This window comes from Lipotes vexillifer, unplaced genomic scaffold, assembly GCF_000442215.2.
Source record: "Lipotes vexillifer unplaced genomic scaffold, Lipotes_vexillifer_v1.1 scaffold826, whole genome shotgun sequence".
Taxonomy (NCBI): domain Eukaryota; kingdom Metazoa; phylum Chordata; class Mammalia; order Artiodactyla; family Lipotidae; genus Lipotes; species Lipotes vexillifer.
In genome coordinates, this window is record NW_006789439.1 from 860,693 (window position 1) to 880,655 (window position 19,963).

The 19,963-nt window shown below is 37.9% G+C and overlaps 1 protein-coding gene across 1 annotated transcript in view; it reads left to right on the plus strand.

Moving 5' to 3' along the window:
- The window catches only part of DPYD (dihydropyrimidine dehydrogenase), an 821,342-nt gene extending 808,290 nt beyond the window's left edge, over window positions 1-13,052 (plus strand). The window contains exons 22-23 of the mRNA XM_007462610.1: window positions 8,438-8,578; window positions 11,633-13,052. Coding sequence (XP_007462672.1) covers window positions 8,438-8,578; window positions 11,633-11,803 — 312 coding nt within the window. The 3' untranslated portion in view covers window positions 11,804-13,052. The remainder of the gene's footprint in view (window positions 1-8,437; window positions 8,579-11,632) is intronic.
- Window positions 13,053-19,963: the final 6,911 nt, after the last annotated feature.

Below are 19,963 nucleotides of genomic sequence, written 5' to 3' on the forward strand. Positions count from 1 at the left end.
TCCCTACAGTGTTTCTTCTGTTCTTGACATACCATTTTTCCATCTCCCCTTTCTCCTGAGGGCCTGGGTTATCTGTTTTCGTGCTTAATATTTTCCCTGTCCACATATCTGTTTATTTTAGCATGTTTCTTCCCTCCTCACTGCTGGCCTCTTTATAGATTCCTCTGTTCAATAGTTTAAACTCCATGCCACTGCTTTGTTTATCCTCTCAGCTAGCACAGTATATTATTCCCCATCTGCTATAGAAAGGGCCCCAGTGTCCCACAAAGTTGACTAAGCCCCTCTTGTCTGAACAAGTTTTTCAGTCATGCATTCAAGTTTCTAATCTACCCCCATCTTCTGTGGTTATGAGTGTGACAATATTATTTCTAAGCAAGCCATGCTCAATAGATCTCATCTTTTGTTCTTCTTTTCTTTCAAATGCCTTAGATAAGACTTAATGGTCTGCTGCTTCAGAAGTAGGCAGTTTCAATATCAGTCAATCAGTAAGTATTTATTGAGTATTTGCTATGTGACCTTAGCAGTGTGCTAAGGACTGGGTCTTCATCCAGAGACTAACAAGGCATGGTTCAAGGCACCAGGTTTTTCCTGATCTTGGTGGAGATGTAGTGCTAACATATATTTATTATGCACTCGCTGCAATCCAGGAAACTGGGAATACAGCATGAATTTTAAAAAGAAAGATATCTATCCTTACGGAGCTCACAGTCTAACAAGGGAGAAAGACACATGTTAAAAATTATTTACAGTTCAATCAAATATGTACAAAATGCTCTGGGAACACAGAGGAGTGAAAGGGATTAGTTCCGCCTCGGGTAATTGTGCAAAGCTTCACAGAGATGGTGATATTTAACATGGAGTTTAATAAATTAGTGTTAATTAAGCAGAGAATTAATAATAAAAGCTAATATTTATTGAGTACTTATGAGGTTTCAGGCACTGTTCTGCATGCTTGTGAATTAACTCATTTAATCCTTACCATAACCCTATCAGGTATCCATATTTTCCCTATTTTACTGATTAAGTAATTAATAAACAGAGAGGTTAAATAACTTGTCTAAGGTCACACAGCTAAGAAGACATGAAAACCAAGACTTGATTCCAATATCTGGCTCTAAAACTTGGGCCTTAATCACTATCTTCTTCTGTCTCTCATGAAAGGAGGAAAAAAAAAAACAGGAAGGTGGCATTTCAAGCATATGAGTATGTTTGCAAAGCATAGTGTTAATGCATAGTTGGAATAAATGCAGCCATGGGACGTTAAATCCAATACAAAACTCATTCTTTTGTTCAATAGGATTTCCTAGAAAGGACCAAACTGAGAGGCAGTAATGAGGAAAATAATCCAGTTTTCTTGCTCAGTCTTAACATGATGTAAAAGGGCAAGGGGATATACTGATTAAACATTTAAGGATTTCAGCTAAACCGTCAAGAGTGGTTACTCCCAGTGTTACACTGTGACTAGGGGGTCCTTAAGAACCAGAAGTCTTCGCTAGCCAACATGTATCCAGCTTCTCCTTGCATCCTTGGAAGCTAAAAAATGGTCTCAGAGGCTGTCAGTCCTACCGCAGGGAATAGTCTGGGGCCCTAGAGTCAGCCTGGCATCCAGTCAATTTCCTCTTTATCAACCCTACATCTGGATTTCCGTTTCATAGTGACACAACATTTACCATACATATTGCCATATTGCAGAGCTGTCGCTTTTGTGAAAGAAAAGGCTTCTGAGGAAGAGGAGGGTAATCAAAATCAGTGCTGAAGGGGAAGGGGAAGAATGAGATAAAGTAAGAAAAAGACAACTGACCTCCAGCAATAGATGTAAAGGTCTCCTAAAAGATGAACCAGGGCCTTCTGAAGAATCTCCTAACACATTCCACAGGTTCACCTGTGCTAGAGAAAAGAAACCAAATAGGAAGCCGTTTTATCTCCTGGCTGAAGAGAACTGAAGTGACAGTGTGCACATTTGGCCCTGCTAAATGAGAAACGTGCTTTAGTCCCAGGCAGCATATAACAGAGATTTGAGAGTCTGCCAAGGCTTATAAAGTTCCCCGAATTCTTCCCACTTCTGTTGATATATTTGAGAATGAATTCTCATTCTCTTTATGAAGCCAGGAATGTATCTCTAACGTCTTTGAATTTCTGGGTAGGAAAATGAATGGTTTAGGGGCACTAGTGATGTTTTCATCTCTTCCTGCTGCTTCTAGGAAGAGATAGACTGCATCTCATAAGACTGGCAAGACAGTGTTGGCAGGAGACCAGTCAGCCTGATCGAGAGGTTTATTATTTCAATTGAGTTGTGAGGGGAAGGAGAAAAGTACTCATATATAACTGTAAGGCATATTAGATACTATGGAGCATAAAAGGGATGACACAGGAAGAAAAATAGTGGAGGATTTTCCCAGCAATTTTCAGAAGATACCAGAGAAATGGGCGGGAGGCATTAACATTCTCAGTTGTCTATATACAGACAAATAGCAGATGAAAAATTATCAAACTGCACTTTAAAACACATGAACAGAATAGGGTGAAAATCAACTCTTAAGTCTTACGGGGATGTTTTGAGATGTGATTCCTGACTGGAATATGATGATGGAAAGGTATATCTTCTTTGAAATAAATAAGTCTGATGAAAGGGCTGGGGGAGGAACAGTATATGTCAAAAAGATATACACATGCATGGAAATCCACAAACATGAAAGTGAAGCATGGAGGAAGCAGCTGCAGGAGAGTAAAATGAAAGGAAAACAGAAATGTTTTCGGGGACTACATCAGAGACCCCATAACCAGATGGTTATTACGGACAGGCAAGATAGAGCAGCGATGTAAGCCTTTACAGACTTCAAATGAAAATCCCACTCCACTAAAGGCAAAACATTGGCAAAACTATTGAATTGCCATGTTGGAAATTTAATCTCACAAAGGACAGAGAAGCAATGAGAGACTTACTGCATTGACTTATTTCTGGTTCCTTATAAAAATGTTTGGGGAAAATGGCAGCTAAAAGAATCTTGAAGGAAAGTAACCATCCCATATCATCGTAGAGTTTGTTAGGCCACAGAAAGGAAGTCTAAGCTTAAATGTACAAGTATGCCACCTTTAGTAAATCTACTTTCAGGGAGCTCAGAAACAACAATAGAAAACAATCCCGTAGTCAGAGCCCTGAACATGGATCAAGAAGAAAGAGAGACTGTCAAATTGAAATTGGTGACATAATCTCTGAGTTTCACGAGGAATAGGAAAATAGTGAAGCATTTAGATAACTCAGTATTGAATGGTCATATGAGAAAATAGAGATCACATTACCAATGATGATCATAAAAGAGAGGCATCAAGATTTTAAAGTGTTTCAGAAATACCAAAGCCTCAAATTTTCTGAATTTGGAGGAAATATTAGGAAAAATGGAAATGTATTTTGCCTATTAAAAGTAAAAAGAAAAGAGAGAATACACCCACTACTTAGAGCAGATGGTATACTGTTAACTTACAATTAGAACTGTTCAGCTCCTATTATCTTTGTAGCATCCCCATAAAGAATGCTTTTAGAACTGAAAAGGATAGGGAAAACATATTCGAGAGGTGAAGCCCAAGATAGGTAAGGATAAAGTAGAAACACATCACATTTAGCCTCATTAAATGTATTTAAATCCAAAGTGTCTGGCAAGAACTTGCTACTTTAAAGCCTGAGCCAGCCCACATAAAAAGAATACAGTGATCAGGGCCACAGATCTCTACTGAACCAACCTTGACTACACCTAAACCTCACGCATCTGTCTCTCAGTAACAAGCTCCCTTCCACTCCACCCTCTTTCACCCACTTCAGTTCCCAGGTCCTCACTAGCTTCTACCCCATCTCTTGGTTTGCTTGCTTCTCTTGCCTTCTCCACTAATTTATTTACTACTTTATTTCCTGAATCATGCTTTGTCTCTGCCCTCCCAACTCAGCTTATTCACGCTGAGTCCTGTTATCAGAGTTCTACTGAATTTAAACTCAAGACTTCCCTTTCTAATTGTACAGTCACCATCCCTGTCTCCTAGCTCGGAGGACATTATATAGGATATCAAAAATAAATTGTATGCTGTATTTTTGAAACTATTTTAGTATGATATTGCTGTATCACACTGCTAAATATTAAATGGTGCTCTAGGTTCTTTAGAAAAGGAAAAGGTTGATGTGGCAAGGGGAGTGAAGAAAAGATAGAAGTAGACCGGAAAGCTTCATTAAGGATCATTAAACTCTTGACTTGAGAGCATTAGTAAAGGAAGAAATTATCAAGTGTCAGCATACATTCTGTGAGAACAAACCAAATTATCTCATTTCCTATTTTGATAGGTTTATTAGGCAAGCAGTGAACTTTATATAACAGATAAGAACCTGTGACACTGGTAATGGTAAAGGTAAGGAAATGGTAAAGTAATTAAACAGCTATGTCCAAATAATTTTTATCTGTTTTGGATAGGCATCATAGTGATTGCCCACAGCACACTGTCCTTGGTCCTGGACTTTGAATGACACTTTTTTACAGGTATCGTAAATAGAATGCTAATCAGATGTGTAGAAGACTTAAATCTAAGGACAGGTAACACGCCAGATATCAATCACAACTTGAAAATACTTCAATCACCTGTAAAAAAAAAATAGGCCCAAACTAAGAAATTCATACTAAGCCTAATGCATTAAGTATGATGCAGCAGAGATCGGATGGGGGCCCTCTAGTTCCTCACTTTTGATCCCAAACTTTATATCAAACAGAAATATTGACTGATCTAGTTTTTTAAAATACTTTTGATTATCCCAAACAAATAATTAATTGACAAAGATGTGATTCTAGAATTCTGTACTACTGCCCAGCATTAATTTTGGGAAAACATATTTAAATCAAATGTATCACCTACACTTGAAAGAATTTGGCATCACTTTTCCCACATACACATTCACACATAAACTTTTCCACTGATCAGGGATGGCTATAGCAGATCGCGCGACCTTTGTATATCCACACCCTGCTTGGAATAATGAATGTAGGTACCCTAATCTCCACAGGTATGTGTCCAACAGGGACTAGACTAGCCATATGTTCTTTACTGATTATATGCAACTTTCAACAAACTCCAAATTCTAGAACGTGTACTCAAGGGTATTTATAAGCTGGCAGTACTACCTGGGAGCTTTGAGTTTGAAACAAATATCCACGTTTTCTGCCACATAGAATGATTATTCATTTTCTTTGATTACTCTTTACAAAATAACTTAAAATAGTTGCCATTCTTTTATACTCTTCCAGATTAAATATATATATATATATATATATATATATATACATAATTTTCTTAAGAACTATGATGAATGAGGGGTGATTTTTAACACCATGTGTAAATAATTTTTAGAGGCTCCAGGGACTTTGTTTTATTTAGTTTCACATTAAACAATGATGTTTTAATAAATGACAACAGCAAATCTCCAATATAGAGCAAAAGGCATATTTGATATACACAGAATGTGAATTTGCTTCCTACAATAAAATATCTTAGAAATATGCATTTTTTTCTTTGGAATAAGCCTTATAAGCTGGATGACCATCTAGGGAGTTTCCTGTTTAATCATCTTTGGAATATTTACTGATGATTTCAGTCAAGCCATGATCTAATTCAGTGAAACAACTGTTCTGACTAATTTGTTTACTAGACTGAAAAAATTATTTTCTATCACGTATAGTCTTTTACAGCCATAGAGTGACCTCATGCATTTGCTGTCTTAAAATATTAGAAAATATTAAACATATCCAGATACGTTGACTATGATTATTTTGTATTTAAAGAGGTACTCAAATCTTTTTGTGAATCTCATATTAATAAAAGTATTTGGTAAATCAAAAAGTAGCTGTTAGCTCATACAACTGTGTGCCTAATATTTTGCTGAATATTTAGTATATAGAAAAACTAAAGATACATTTATTTTAACAATTATTTGAGTACTCATTATGTTTCGGTGATCTGAGGAGCAAGATACACAACATGAGATACAAAGATGAATAAAGCCTCCTAAGAGGCTGCAAATAAAGAGCTGAATGTAGAAAAAATCTAAAACATGAAGTAAAATTTGCTAAATAGAGAAATAACAGATGAGCCAGTAAAGCAGAGTGCTTATGATCATAGAATTTGAAGTTAGGCAGCACTGGTCTGAATCCCTGCTTCATCATTTATTTAATTTTATACCTTAAATGTCAATAATCTCATCCTATATAAAATGTGTGAGATTTAAATGAGAAAATGCTTAAAAATTATGGCACTGGCCTGATACATAGTAAGAACTCAAAGTAATCTGTAACCATTAGTTCCACATCGTAGATAAAACCCTCTAGGCCATTGCATTGGTAGGAGGGGGAGAGAGAGAGGATGAAGAGGGGAAAAGGGCAGGAGGAAAAGATGTAGGAGACAAAGGAAAAAGAGAATGAAGAAGCGGGAGATCACATCTTCAATTCGGTTAGGAAAGGAGAAGGAAGAATTAAGGAGATTTTCATGAAGTAATGGCATGTGAGATGTCTTTGAAGGATGGACAGGATTTTTCAAAGTGAAGACGGGAAGGAAGGGTATTCTGGACAGAGGACTCAAGATAAAATTAGGTGCCAGAGGAGTTGACTGACAAGTGTGTTCAGTGTAGGGCATGTGTCCAGTGTAGCTAAAGCACATGGTGTTTGGAAGTGAGAAATAAGACCAAAAAAGACTAGTTGGTAGAAAGCCTTAAATGCTAGACTTAAATGTGAAACTGTATTTAATTCAACAGATTTTTGAGTAAGGTAGTGAGAAAACTTAATCTGTGCTCTACAGCATAGATGAAGATGACAACACTGCATAAGGTAGAAAGGAAAGGGAGAATAAGAGGACGAGACATCTAGGCTCTTATAACTACATTAGAAGTAATGGGAAATTAATTAGTAATGGTTAAAGATTATAGTAGACTTGGAAAGAGGATATTGCAGATCCAGAGCTCAGGAGACTTGGCAACTGATGAGATTTTGGAGTAGGGAGAAGTCAGAGTGAAATACAGCTCTGAAATTTCAAGCCTCAGTGACTGAAGAAACCCTAACAGTGTTAATAAGAATAAGGATATCAGAAGGAAGATCCAGTTTTGTGATGCTGATGAAAAATTCAGTGAGTGGTGAATCTGACATACCAAATTCTAAAGACAGTGCTCATCATGCAGCTGATAAAAGTAGATCTTAAGCTTGTGAGAGAAATTCAGAATGGAGATATTGATTTGGACATCAAGTGCCCCCCCCCCACAAACAGACTGTGGTATCACTGAAATTATACCTTCAACACACTGAAAAGAAAATAGTAAAGACAGTAAGTTTTTGATCACCTTATTTTTTTGAGAGACACACGAATGGTATATAATTATGTAAGCTTTGTTTCAGTTTAAGAGCTCAAAGACATGAGCATATTGTCATTTAGAGCTGAAATAGGGAAAAAATAGAGTGAAAAAGGGTAACCAAGGTCATAAAAAGAAGAGCAGAAAATAAGATACCATAGAGAATATAGGAAGATGGCTTTAAATCTGAGTCAAACCACCTTGAAGACAGACCTTGAATTCAAACAAAAGATTGTCTTGTTAAAAGTTAAAAACAGAAGCAGAAAATCTTGACGGCATACTAATTTTACAAACATTGTTACATTCTTCTGTTTTGTTTTATGAAACAAAGTGTTTCTTATTGTTGATGAAACATCTTCGGTGCTTCACATATTAAGCACACTTCCAATTAATATGAAGAACAAAGCAATGTGTAACAGCATGAAAAATCTTCAGTGGTGAATGAAGAAAATCCTAGTTCTTTAATAGTAAAAGAGCATCTTATTTAGCTATTAAATTAACCTAATTAATTAACATAAATTAGAATTTTTAAATAATGAAATATACTCTTCAAAACATGACAGGTGGGTATGCTATCAAAGCACTCTTCTAAATGAAATCTAGACTCCAAATGCAGTGTTATAAATGCATAGTGTCCACATTTTTATTCCCCTCATTCCTAGCAATCTAAAGTTTTCTAGTATCAGTGCATTACCCTTTGTCACTTTTCATTACTTTTGGATCATTCAAAGTCCAAAATTGAGAAAAGGTAAGCCACAACCACTGAAAAGGGTGTCATTTCTTCTGTCCACAGAAACACTGATTTAGATCATTTGTAGAAAACCTGATGAATGCAATTAGTTAGGTCTTGTGTTTCTACGCTAGATATATACAGAAAGCCCATCTTTCAGGAGACAGAAATATGTAAGCTATAATTATAAAAAGTATATCTGTGAGAACTACAATATCCAAAACCTTCTAAGTTATATAATGCGGCATTTTACGAAAACAGGGAAATGTGGACAGATATTAATCATCACATGGTAATGTTTTACAATGAGCACTGTAAGTAATTCAGTGCCTATCTTTCAGGATGTGATTGGAAAAGCACTGCAGTACCTTGGAACATTTGGTGAACTGAGCAACTTAGAGCAAGTTGTGGCTGTGATTGATGAAGAAATGTGTATCAGCTGTGGCAAATGCTACATGACCTGTAATGACTCTGGCTATCAGGTAAGAATCCTGCTGCAATTAGGATGCTGTGAGGCATGTTTCTTCTTGGCTTTTGTAGCAGAAAGCATCTTCTGTCACAAAGTGTGGGTTTCAGACCAGACGTGCCAAACATCGCTACTCAGCAGTGACATAGCTCTCTGTCCTCTCACCCTCATAACATAGTGATTTTTTTTAAAGGGAAGCCATAACTCATACTAACGATGCCACCATTTAGTGCACAGAACTGTTTTAGTATCATTTCATCACTCATAAAATTGGAAGGAAAAATTCAAACAAAAAAAGAAATTCACACAATTATGCCCATGAGGAAGCATTATACTCTCATGCAGAGAGAAAAGAACTACAGTTTATTGCCCTGACCCTGAAAGGACTTGCTTCCTTCTACCAAAAGAGAATGCTCTTCCATTCAGTATTGATTGAGCTTCATTTAGAAAGGAAAAGCATTTTCCCACCAACTAGATGGGCTGGTTGGGACCAGAAATTCCTCTATAGCTGGAAGAGCCAACAAGTTGTATTCCTACCACATGAAATGATCCAGAGATTCTTCCCAGTTCCTCAGCCTTCAGCTGAGAGTCTGCCATGGAACAATAAAGAAAAAATGGGCATTAATCTGTCTTCAGGCTAAAAACTACAGAATAATATTATTTTCATTAAATATTTCAAGCTATAAAGAAGTATAAACAAGTAAAATAAGACCCCTTTAAGATGATTAATGAATTTTCAAAATAGATAAACTGGCCATTGTTAAAAATTGTAGTTCATTTACCTTATTCAGCTTGGAGAAAGTTCCTATTTGCTTGTGGTACGATATTACATATTCTTCTGATCACCTAATACAGGTATGACAGACATAATTTTAATTTTCAAAAAATCTCTTCTTCCTTAATTTAACACTACTTCTATACCAAATTTTCACCCTTGTATCACTTTTTTTTCTATCTGAGAAGTGCCTCTAACAGTTACTTTGAAAATGCTAATCATATCACATTCATTTTCATTTCTTCTTTTCTCTAATTAACCAATCAGAGATAAGTAAGGAAGTTCCATCACTAAAATCACAGCATCAGGGTTCTAACATCTTAAATCTTAGAGGTTATTACTCCCACCTTGGAATTCTAGCCTTGGTACAATTTTAGCAAAAATAATCTTATTAATGAGGGGAAAAAAATCACAATTATACATTTAAAAAGATTTTAGAAGTCCTTTGACTCTTATGTCTCTAAAAGATAAAAAATAGAAAATCAAAATCTTCAACTGAAAAGTTTTATAGGTTTGCAAATTTTCAAGGTATATGATTTCTTTTTTTTTTTTTTTTTTTTTGCGGTATGCGGGCCTCTCACTGCTGTGGCCTCTCCCGTTGCGGAGCACAGGCTCCGGACGCGTAGGCTCAGCGGCCATGGCTCACAGGCCCAGCTGCTCCGCGGCATGTGGGATCTTCCCGAACTGGGGCACAAACCCGCGTCCCCTGCATCGGCAGGCGGACTCTCAACCACTGCGTCACCAGGGAAGCCCAAAGTATAAGATTTCTAAAACATAAGTATTATTTTATTTTCATCAATTGTTTCTTGGATTTCTATTTATAAAAGGGTACATAAGGAAGAGAAATAGCTTTTACTCATTTAAACAGCCATCTGAGATGTTGTTTTACAAAACATAGCAACAATTTGTTTAGACAAATTTTCTAATAGTTTGTCATAACTACAGTTCTTGTTCAGATATATGGTTGTTTCCTTAAAGATCAGAGATTTTTAAAAAATATTAAGCAGCCTGACATAATTTACTCTGAGACCATTTTCATTTTTATGTGCATAAAAGAGAAAAAAAGTTATAGTTACAAGTAGCCTCATTTGGGGGAGGAAAATTTTAAACATAAAAAATATTTTGAATTGGATTATATATCATGTTGTATATGACACAGGAAAAAAAAAAACACAACAGAATTCAGTAATTATTTCAAAATGTAAGATTTGCAGACCTGGCCTCAAGGAGTATCTGGAGTGAGGCGGGGGCTTAATGACTCTCATAATTTTGCTCAGCCCCCTAGCTCGTTCCTCCAAATTAGTGCACCATCTCAGTAAAAACATCAAATTGTTCTGCAAGATTCCAGACAAGTCCTCAAGTCCCCTCTGCCCCCACGTAGCTACCCTGAAGTGTCCCCTAGATGGAAATTCTTGCATGTTGTTTCCTCTGTTGAAATATCTCTCTTTAACAAATAATCATCATGACTTTAAATAAAAATCTCAATTGTAAATTTCACACTAGGTATTTTCATTGCACAATATAGATTGCTTCATGTTAAAAGAAAGGAAGGAAGGAAAGAAGGGAGGGGGGAAAAATGGAATAAATTATTGAATTTCTCAAAATCCTGAGCAGTTTTAGAGCTGGAAGACTTATCCTGGTTCTCCCAGCTGAGGAGTGTCAGGCCAGGACCAGGAAGCCAGGTGTCCAGGCTCCCATCTTTCAGTGATTTTTCCCCTTGGTGGTCGGGTGATGCCTAGAATCAGCTTGGAAATCCTCAAATCTGAAAGCTGGCACTTAAGCTAATTTTTTTTCCTATTGCCTTCTTCTAAACACTACACACATAATTTGAAATCCAAACAAGTGCATTCATTGCCCCATCTGACAGTGACGCTTCTCCACTGTCGAGAACCATGAGTGCGAGAAGGACAAGGTGTGGAAGCACCCTGCCCCCCTCAGGTAGCCGACACCTGCCCAGTCATGGTCAGACTGACAAGACCTATGTTCTTCTCAGAACACAGGACACTAGAGAGTTACTATGTTATGAAATATTTTCCTCACACAAAGAGAGAAGAATACCTCTAAGGAATTTTAAACATTGTGTTTCTAATTTTAAAGGCATTTCTCTTTTGTCCATTTTTTTTTTTTTTCCCTTCTCCCTGGCAGCTCAACTGTTGCTATAGCTGCACCACAGTGCTGGGCGTAGTTGTCTCCAAGTGCAGCTCTCCTGCAGTGGAAAAAAACGTTGATGCTAAAATGGGGGCATTCTTGACCTTTGTGGGCAGTGACAGCAAGAGTCTTTATTTCTGTTCGCAGGCTATCCAGTTTGATCCTGAAACCCACCTGCCCACCATTACTGACACTTGTACAGGCTGTACCCTGTGTCTCTCCGTCTGCCCTATTATCGACTGCATCAGAATGGTTTCCAGGACAACACCTTATGAACCAAAGAGAGGCTTGCCCTTGGCTGTGAATCCCGTGTCTTAAGGTGATTTGTGAAACAGTTGCTGTGGACCTTGAGGTCACCTACTTATGCTGATCTTTTTAATTGTGATCATTATGCTCAGCTCTTTCTAAATTCAAACAAACATATAATTTCTAAATAAAAAAAGATAATTTCTAAAGAAATTTCAGTTAATGGTCATAAAATAGAATAATTCTTTTCTGAGGAGAGTTGTTAAATATAACTGTGTAGCAGTTAATTGGATGTTCACCATCAGTTGTCCATTATGAAAAATATTAGCAGTTTTGTGGCAATTAATGCTACAGTTTCCAAATTGCCCTATGCTGGGCTCTGTCTTTGATTTCTAATTGTAAAAGAAATAAGTATTTTAGAACAAAGTACAATTTAACTTATGAGCAAATGTTTCCAAGGCAACATTTTATAATTAAAAATTACATTTAATTTTAACTCTGTTTCTAAGCAAAGGTAATTAGCTCCATAAAGCTCAAATGAAGTCAAATAATAATTTACTGTGGCAGGAAAAGAAAAGCCAACAAGGATTTGGGAAACTTTTTTAAGGCCCCTTCACTGAAATAACTTCTTTTTGGTGCTGGATACTGAAGGCGAGAGTATTTAGTAACCATTCATATCACGCTGTGCTATTCATCACTCACTCCTTAGATGGGTGTCCAAACGCCACCAATGAATCAACATGACATTCTTCTTTAAATATTTAAACTATGTTCCTAACAAAGTAAGATGCGTTAGGACGGAGCTCTGGTTAAAGCCACTCTTTTGCTGTGCACAGATCTGTTCTATCTGCTTCTAATAGTAACCTTCATGATTACAGCAATTAATGTTTGAACACAACCCAGATTATACAGCAGTGGGTCATGTGCTTCATTATTCAAGAATGAAAAATATAGTATTGGAAATATATATTAAATGTGTGATACCACTTTACCAACTCTTTATTTTAGTGTTTATGTTGAATTTTGAAAGTAATTAAATAAAAAAGAAATATTTTCTGTTACTGCCAAATAATATTTTCATATTTCTCTATTTTCATAATCAGCAAATAGCATCCTATAAATTAGTTTATCTCTTCTTTGTGGCATATTTTAATATGAATCCATAAGTAGTGAATCTTTATGTAATCATCTGTGGCATATTTCTATGACAAATGCAAGATCAAGAAAAGTTAAATGTTTGATTATGCACTTTTAGAAATGCACATTTACCACAAAATCTGTATGATTGAATGATACCAAATAAAATTTTATAAAGCATTATTAAATAACACGGTCTTTTGCTATCTCTTGGTAGAGCAGTTTGGTGTTAATTCTACAGCAAATTCCATTCACAGTCAGTCATACATATCAAGCTAGTTCAAATCTAATGAAGGTGTCCTTGAGATTTCTTCCCACTCTTGACTCTGATAACCCCTTCTATACAGATGGGGCTAACATCTATACCTCCAAGTTGGACTTCTATCCATGTATCTGAACACTTGCTGTATTTAAGCATTTCAAACTCAATTTCAAAAATCAAAATAGTTACTTCTCCTGCTTTTTGCCTTCCCTGCTTTCATGCAGTCCCTTACCATGTCCAACAATTTTACTACTAAAACATTCCCCAAGTCTTTCCCCAGCTCTAAATTGTAGAAACTGCCATGGTTCTTTCCTCCATTGTGTTTTATCCAGCTCTTGTAATACCTCCTAACAGGCCATCCAACATCCCCTCCCACTTCTTCAGTGCTATTCTATTGATAGATTACTGGCCAACATGAATGTCCCATCATATTTCTCCACCACCATAAAAACCTCCAGATCCTTTCATGTGTTAACAAATTAAATGCAGTTTCATTAAAATGGAATTGAATACTGTCCTACTAAGAGCCTCCACTACTATTCCAAACATATGTCCTTTACATACTCTGGGCTTTAACCAAAGTTGGAAGATAATTGCAGTCTTTGGAGTTTGATACCTGGCTGTCACTTAATTGCTTGTTACCTCAGACAACCAAACTTCCTAATCTATAAAATTGGTATTAAAATAGTTTCTAATTCCTAAGGTTATTGTGAGGATAAAACAAAATAATACAGGTTAATTAAATAACTCTTATTGAATAAGTAATTTTTTTTCTCATTTAAAAACGTCCTATAGTGAAGCAATTTAGAAAACAAAGATATGTTTTGGATACAAATCATCTTCTGTCTCTTCTATTATGTTTGCTATTTTATTTATTTATTTATTTATTTGCGGTACACGTGCCTCCCGCTGCTGCGGCCCCTCCCGCCGCGGAGCACAGGCTCCAGACGCGCAGGCCAGCGGCCATGGCCCACAGGGATCCTCCCAGACCGGGGCACGAACCCGTGCCCCCTGCATCGGCAGGCTGACCCCCAACCACTGCGCCACCAGGGAAGCCCCTATGTTTGTTATTTTAAAATTAAAATGTTTATACTGGAACAAGTTGTAAATCTTACTGGTTCCCTTGTTAACAGTGAGTTCATTAAAATCTTTAATGTGTTCACTTAAAAATATGTTTACACTGGGCTTCCCTGGTGGCGCTGTGGTTGAGAATCTGCCTGCTAATGCAGGGGACACAGGTTCGAGCCCTGGTCTGGGAGGATCCCACATGCCGTGGAGTAACTAGGCCCATGAGCCGCAACTACTGAGCCTGCGCGTCTGGAGCCTGTGCTCCGCAACAAGAGAGGCCGCGATAGTGAGAGGCCTGCGCACTGCGATGAAGAGTGCCCCCCGCTTGCCACAACTAGAGAAAGCCCTCGCACAGAAACAAAGACACAACACAGCAAAAAAAATTAATTAATTAATTAATAAACTCCTACCCCCCAACATCTTCTTAAAAAAAAAATCATAAAAAAAATGTTTACACTAGAGCTCATATAATCAGGTTATACTTTATAATAAACAAAGAATTTCAATAATATAAAAACATTCAGTTACTAAGATCTTATCTAATATTGTCTGAAGAGACCATCAGCAGTCTACCTTGTACTACTCATGTGAGAACCTTGTCATTACAATAAAATAACTTAAAAATTCTTGTTGACTTTGTATATTAAGAAAAAAATTACCTGTAAATATTGTTTATATAAGACACACATTTTTTAATGCAGAACAAATTCTTCTACCATTGTTTTAAAACTCTATCAACCAAAATGACAGCAACAAACCAAAACTAAAATGTAAATAAAACATCTCATTTAAGCACACAGTAATTTGATCAGAATAGAGATTATTAGCCCTATTTCACAGATGAAAAACCAAGGCTCAAAAAGTTTATGCAATTTGCCCAAGACCATACATTGAAGAGGGCAAAGTCCGTATTTAAACCCAATACTCCACTCCCCCACTACACAGCCCACAGTGCATGTTCCCCATCTTCACTTGCACCTCCCAAACCTTCCTACAAATGTGAAAAAAGTTATTCACCTTACACACAGGTTATTAGAATCTGGATCTGCTGCTTGCCAAGCACATGAACTTGGATATGTTAACTAGACCACTGAACCTCAATTTATTCATCTGTAAAATTTCATCAGAAGATGATAGCTTTGCATTTAATACATTAGATAGAATTATAATTTCTGTTGCTATTATTTATGAACATAGAAATTTCAAATACACTTTTTTTTTTTTTTTTTTTTTTTTTTTTTTTGCGGTACGCGGGCCTCTCACTGTTGTGGCCTCTGCCACTGCGGAGCACAGGCGCAGGCTCAGCGGTCATGGCTCACGGGCCCAGCCGCTCCGCGGCATGTGGGATCCTCCCAGACCGGGGCACGAACCAGTGTCCCCTGCATTGGCAGGCGGACTCTCAACCCCTGCGCCACCAGGGAAGCCCCAAATATACTTTAAAAAACGGCTACTATCAAAAATCTACATTTGCTAGACTCAAAATCAGACTTAGTATTAACTGGTGGTATGACTTCCTAAGCATTCATTCTTCATCATAGCAATCTGGAAAAAGACATTCCAAGCCGTTGGAAGATCAAGATTCTTTTTATATATATATAAACTTATTTATTTTTGGCTGTGTTGGGTCTTCGTTTCTGTGTGAGGGATTTCTCTAGTTGCAGCGAGCGGAGGCCACTCTTCATTGCGGCGTGCGGGCTTCTCAATATCGCGGCCTCTCTTGTTGCGGAGCACAGGCTCCAGACGCGCAGGCTCAGTAGTTGCGGCTCACGGGCCCAGTTGCTCCGCGGCATGTGGGATCTTCCCAGACCAGGGATCGAACCCGTGTCCCCTGCATTGGCAGGCAGATTCTCAACCACTGTGCCACCAGGGAAGCCCCAAGATTCTTTTAAAAAGAGAGTAGAGTAGCCAGGCTTCCCTGGTGGCGCAGTGGTTGAGAGTCCACCTGCCGATGCAGGGGACACAGTTCCGTGCCCCGGTCCGGGAAGATCCCGCATGCCGCGGAGAGGCTAGGCCCGTGAGCCATGGCCACTGAGCCTGCGCGTCCTGAGCCTGTGCTCCGCAACGGGAGAGGCCACAACAGTGAGAGGCCTGCGTACCGCAAAAAAAAAAAGAGAGAGAGAGAGTAGGGTAGCTAATTCTAACAAAAATGAAAGATCCCAGTAATGAAACTTAATATATATATATATATATATATATATATATATCCAATTATCATATTTAGAAATGAAGCTCAGCTGACTTGACTTTCAGACAATGCCCTCTCTTCCATATTATTTTGCTAAGCGGGTATTATCTATTTTTCTACAATATGAATATTTGGAGATGCATTATTTACTTTTGGTGGTCTTAGGGTGCCATTTAACGGCCTGAAGAAATTATGAAATAACCATTGTCTGAAAGGGTTAATTAATATGGTAACATTAATTAATATAGTACATCTTTTATTAATTAGTACAGATTTTCTGCTTAAATTTTTTAAATTACAAAATGACATTTTTAAAGTGAATAGTCTCATTCAGGTTGGAAACTTGCATGGCTAATTGTCCTTCTGAGTATGTTAACCTTTCATTAACTGATCTATAGCATTTATAAACCCTGATATTGTCTATCATTGTTTTCATATTTACTATTCTTCTAATATGCACTATAAACTGCTGTGCCATCAAAGAAACTGAGCCATCTTGTCACTGGTAGATAGTCTATAGTAGTGAGTCATATTGATTAATGTATCTGTGCAGTTATTTCTTTACAGAATTTGTGTAGTGCTTTTCCATATGTTGTGTTCTGCAAGCACCCAGAGTCTTCTGTGTCCCTGCCTTCTCTATTCCACTACCATTGATGAATTCAAATTCATACACTGCTGGAAGTTTTTGAAGATTTCCATTAGTCAACATATGGGTCAAGACCTCCTCTCTTAGCAATACTTTTCCTTCATGTGTTTCTGTTGAAACTAAGATCTACCTGCCTATTACTAGTGCTGGCTTATTCATCTTTCCTGACCTTCTGTGATTTTATGGTATCCAGCTCCATGGAATCTAGGTATTTGGTCAAAGATAAAATGCCAAGTATACACACACACACACACACACACACACACACACACACACACACACACAAGTGTGAGAAAGACACATGTATGTTAAGACTCAATTATTGAAAAGGTTAAGTCTGCATATTTTCTCGGACATATAAGAATCTGAGTGAAAGATAAGAAACTTTCAATTCAATTTATGTCTTCATGTAAGAAAGTCAAAAATGCTTATTTTCTCTGTTTTAAAAGAATCTCTTCTGAGTGAAACAGAGAGGGAGGGCTTAGGGATTTGGGACAGGACTGTAGGAAGCTAACTGTAATTTTTTTTACATTCCCCTTTTGTTTTGCAACATTTGGGAGACTACATCTTGCTCTTCCTTCTTATAGGTTGTGATGTTTTGATGGGGCACCTGTGTGGTTGGGGGGGCATGGTATATTTAATAATGAAAGTTCGTTTTCTCTTTTGAGACTATAAGCATGAGTAATTTTTTTTTTTTTTTTTTTTTTTGCGGTACGCGGGCCTCTCACCGTTGCGGCCTCTCCCACTGCGGAGCACGGGCTCCGGGCGCACAGGCTCAGCGGCCATGGCTCACGGGCCCAGCCGCTCTGCAGCATGTGAGATCTTCCCAGACCGGGGCACGAACCCGCGTCCCCTGCATCGGCAGGCGGACTCTCAACCCCTGCGCCACCAGGGAAGCCCGGCATGAGTAATTTTTATCCTACTGCAAAAGTCTTACCAACAACTATGGCCAATGGCAATGCCTCCTATTCCAGTATTATTCTGATCTAACCCTTAAAATAAAAATCTTTGAACGTTTCTTGAAGACAAGAACACGGCAGCTTTATGCTGTCTTCTGCTAAAGACAGCAGTATAGGAGTCCAAGGACCTGGCAAAGAACACCATAGATAAAACATCTACATTAAAGATAAGAGGAGAAAGACTGGTGATTCCAAAGTCTATGTGTCATCCCCACCTCTCTGAATTTCAAATGTGTATATCAGAGTGCTTGTTGTGCAATGGATATTCAGTTACAAAGCCTAACTTCGGATGCCTAAAGTCAACTCTTATCTCCTCCTTAGTTCATCTTTTCCCATCCTTCATGTATCATAGCTTTGCTCCTCGTCTAGTCACTCAGGATTGATCCAATAAAATCACAATAAGCTCTTCCTTTCTTTCCTGCCCCGTATCAGTTAGGATGCTTAATTTCAAGTGACCGAAAATCCAATTCAAACTATTTTAGGAAAAGAAAGAAGGATGTTATTGGCTTACATAACTAAAAACCCAGGGGTAGTGTTTTTTGGATCCAGAGTTTCAAATAACGGGCATCAGCAGAACTCAGATTCCCTTCATCTCTCTGTTCTGCCTTCTGCGGCTTTATTTTCAGGTTCCACGTGTGACCCCCCGGAGCTCTAAGTTCACATCGTCTTTGTTGTATCATAAAAAATATCATATTGTTGTGTGGTAGACAAAACAATGTCCCCTCCCCAAGCTGCTTATGTCCTAATGTCTGGAACCTGTGAATTTATCATGCTACATGACAAGTGGGGGGGTACCAGATTGAATTAAGGTTGCTAATCAACTGACCTTAAAATAGGAAGATTATCCTAGATAATCTGGGTGAGCTGAATGTAATTACAAGAGTCCTCAGTAAGTGGAAGAGGGAGGCAGAAAAGACAGAATGTCAGTAATGCAATCGAGAAATAGCTGGTCACTTAGGGCTTTAAAAATGGAAGGGCGTCACAAGGCAGGGAATTCGAGCACCTCAAGAAGTTAGAAAAAGCAAGAAAATGGACTTTCCTCTAGAGCCTCTAGAAAGAAAGGCAGTTCAGCCCATCGTTAGTTTGTAACCAATGGAGACACTTCTTAGACTCTGACCTCCAGAACTGTGAGATGATAAGTATTTGTGTTGCTTTCAGTAACTTAGTTTGTGATAGTTACAGCAACAATAGGAATCTTATATATTCTGCAAGGATCAAGAGCCTCTGCTGTCACCAAATTTGGGTAAACGGATGGACCAAAGAATAAAAATCAACTACAGTCTGTCCCACTGCATTCTTCCCATCCTTTGCCAGTTTTTATCAAATTCCACCTCTGAAATAAGAAGTGCTTCTGTATCTTCTTCTATTCTCATTGTCCTACTTCAGGTCTTTATCAAGGGACTTAAAGATAATTTGTAAGGTCCATAATAGTTCCGTGTTGCTAGAGTCTAGTACCTAAGATATGAAAAAAAAAATTGTCTAAAGTAGAAATTTACATGACCTTAGAAGTAAAAACAAAGCATTCATTTGTGCCCAAAAATATCAGATTACATTGATTTATATAGGAGATGAGACAGTAAAATGTAGAGTCAAATATTCTCAAAAAGAAATTTAATATGATTTTTGTCTTATGTGCTAACTTTATTTTCATAAACTTTTTATTAAAATATAGCACACACAGAAGAATTCACAAGTCATAAGTTTCCCCTTATCACACAAAGGGAACACCACAGGGCTTTTCCCTTGTGGCGCAGTGGTTGAGAATCTGCCTGCCGATGCAGGGGACACGGGTTCGTGTCCCGGTCCGGGAAGATCCCACATGCCGTGGAGCGGCTGGGCCCGTGAGCCATGGCCGCTGAGCCTGCGCGTCCGGAGCCTGTGCTCCGCAACGGGAGAGGCCACAGCAGTGAGAGGCCCACGTATCACAAAAAAAAAAAAAAAAAGGGAACACCACAAAGAGAACAATACTCATTTA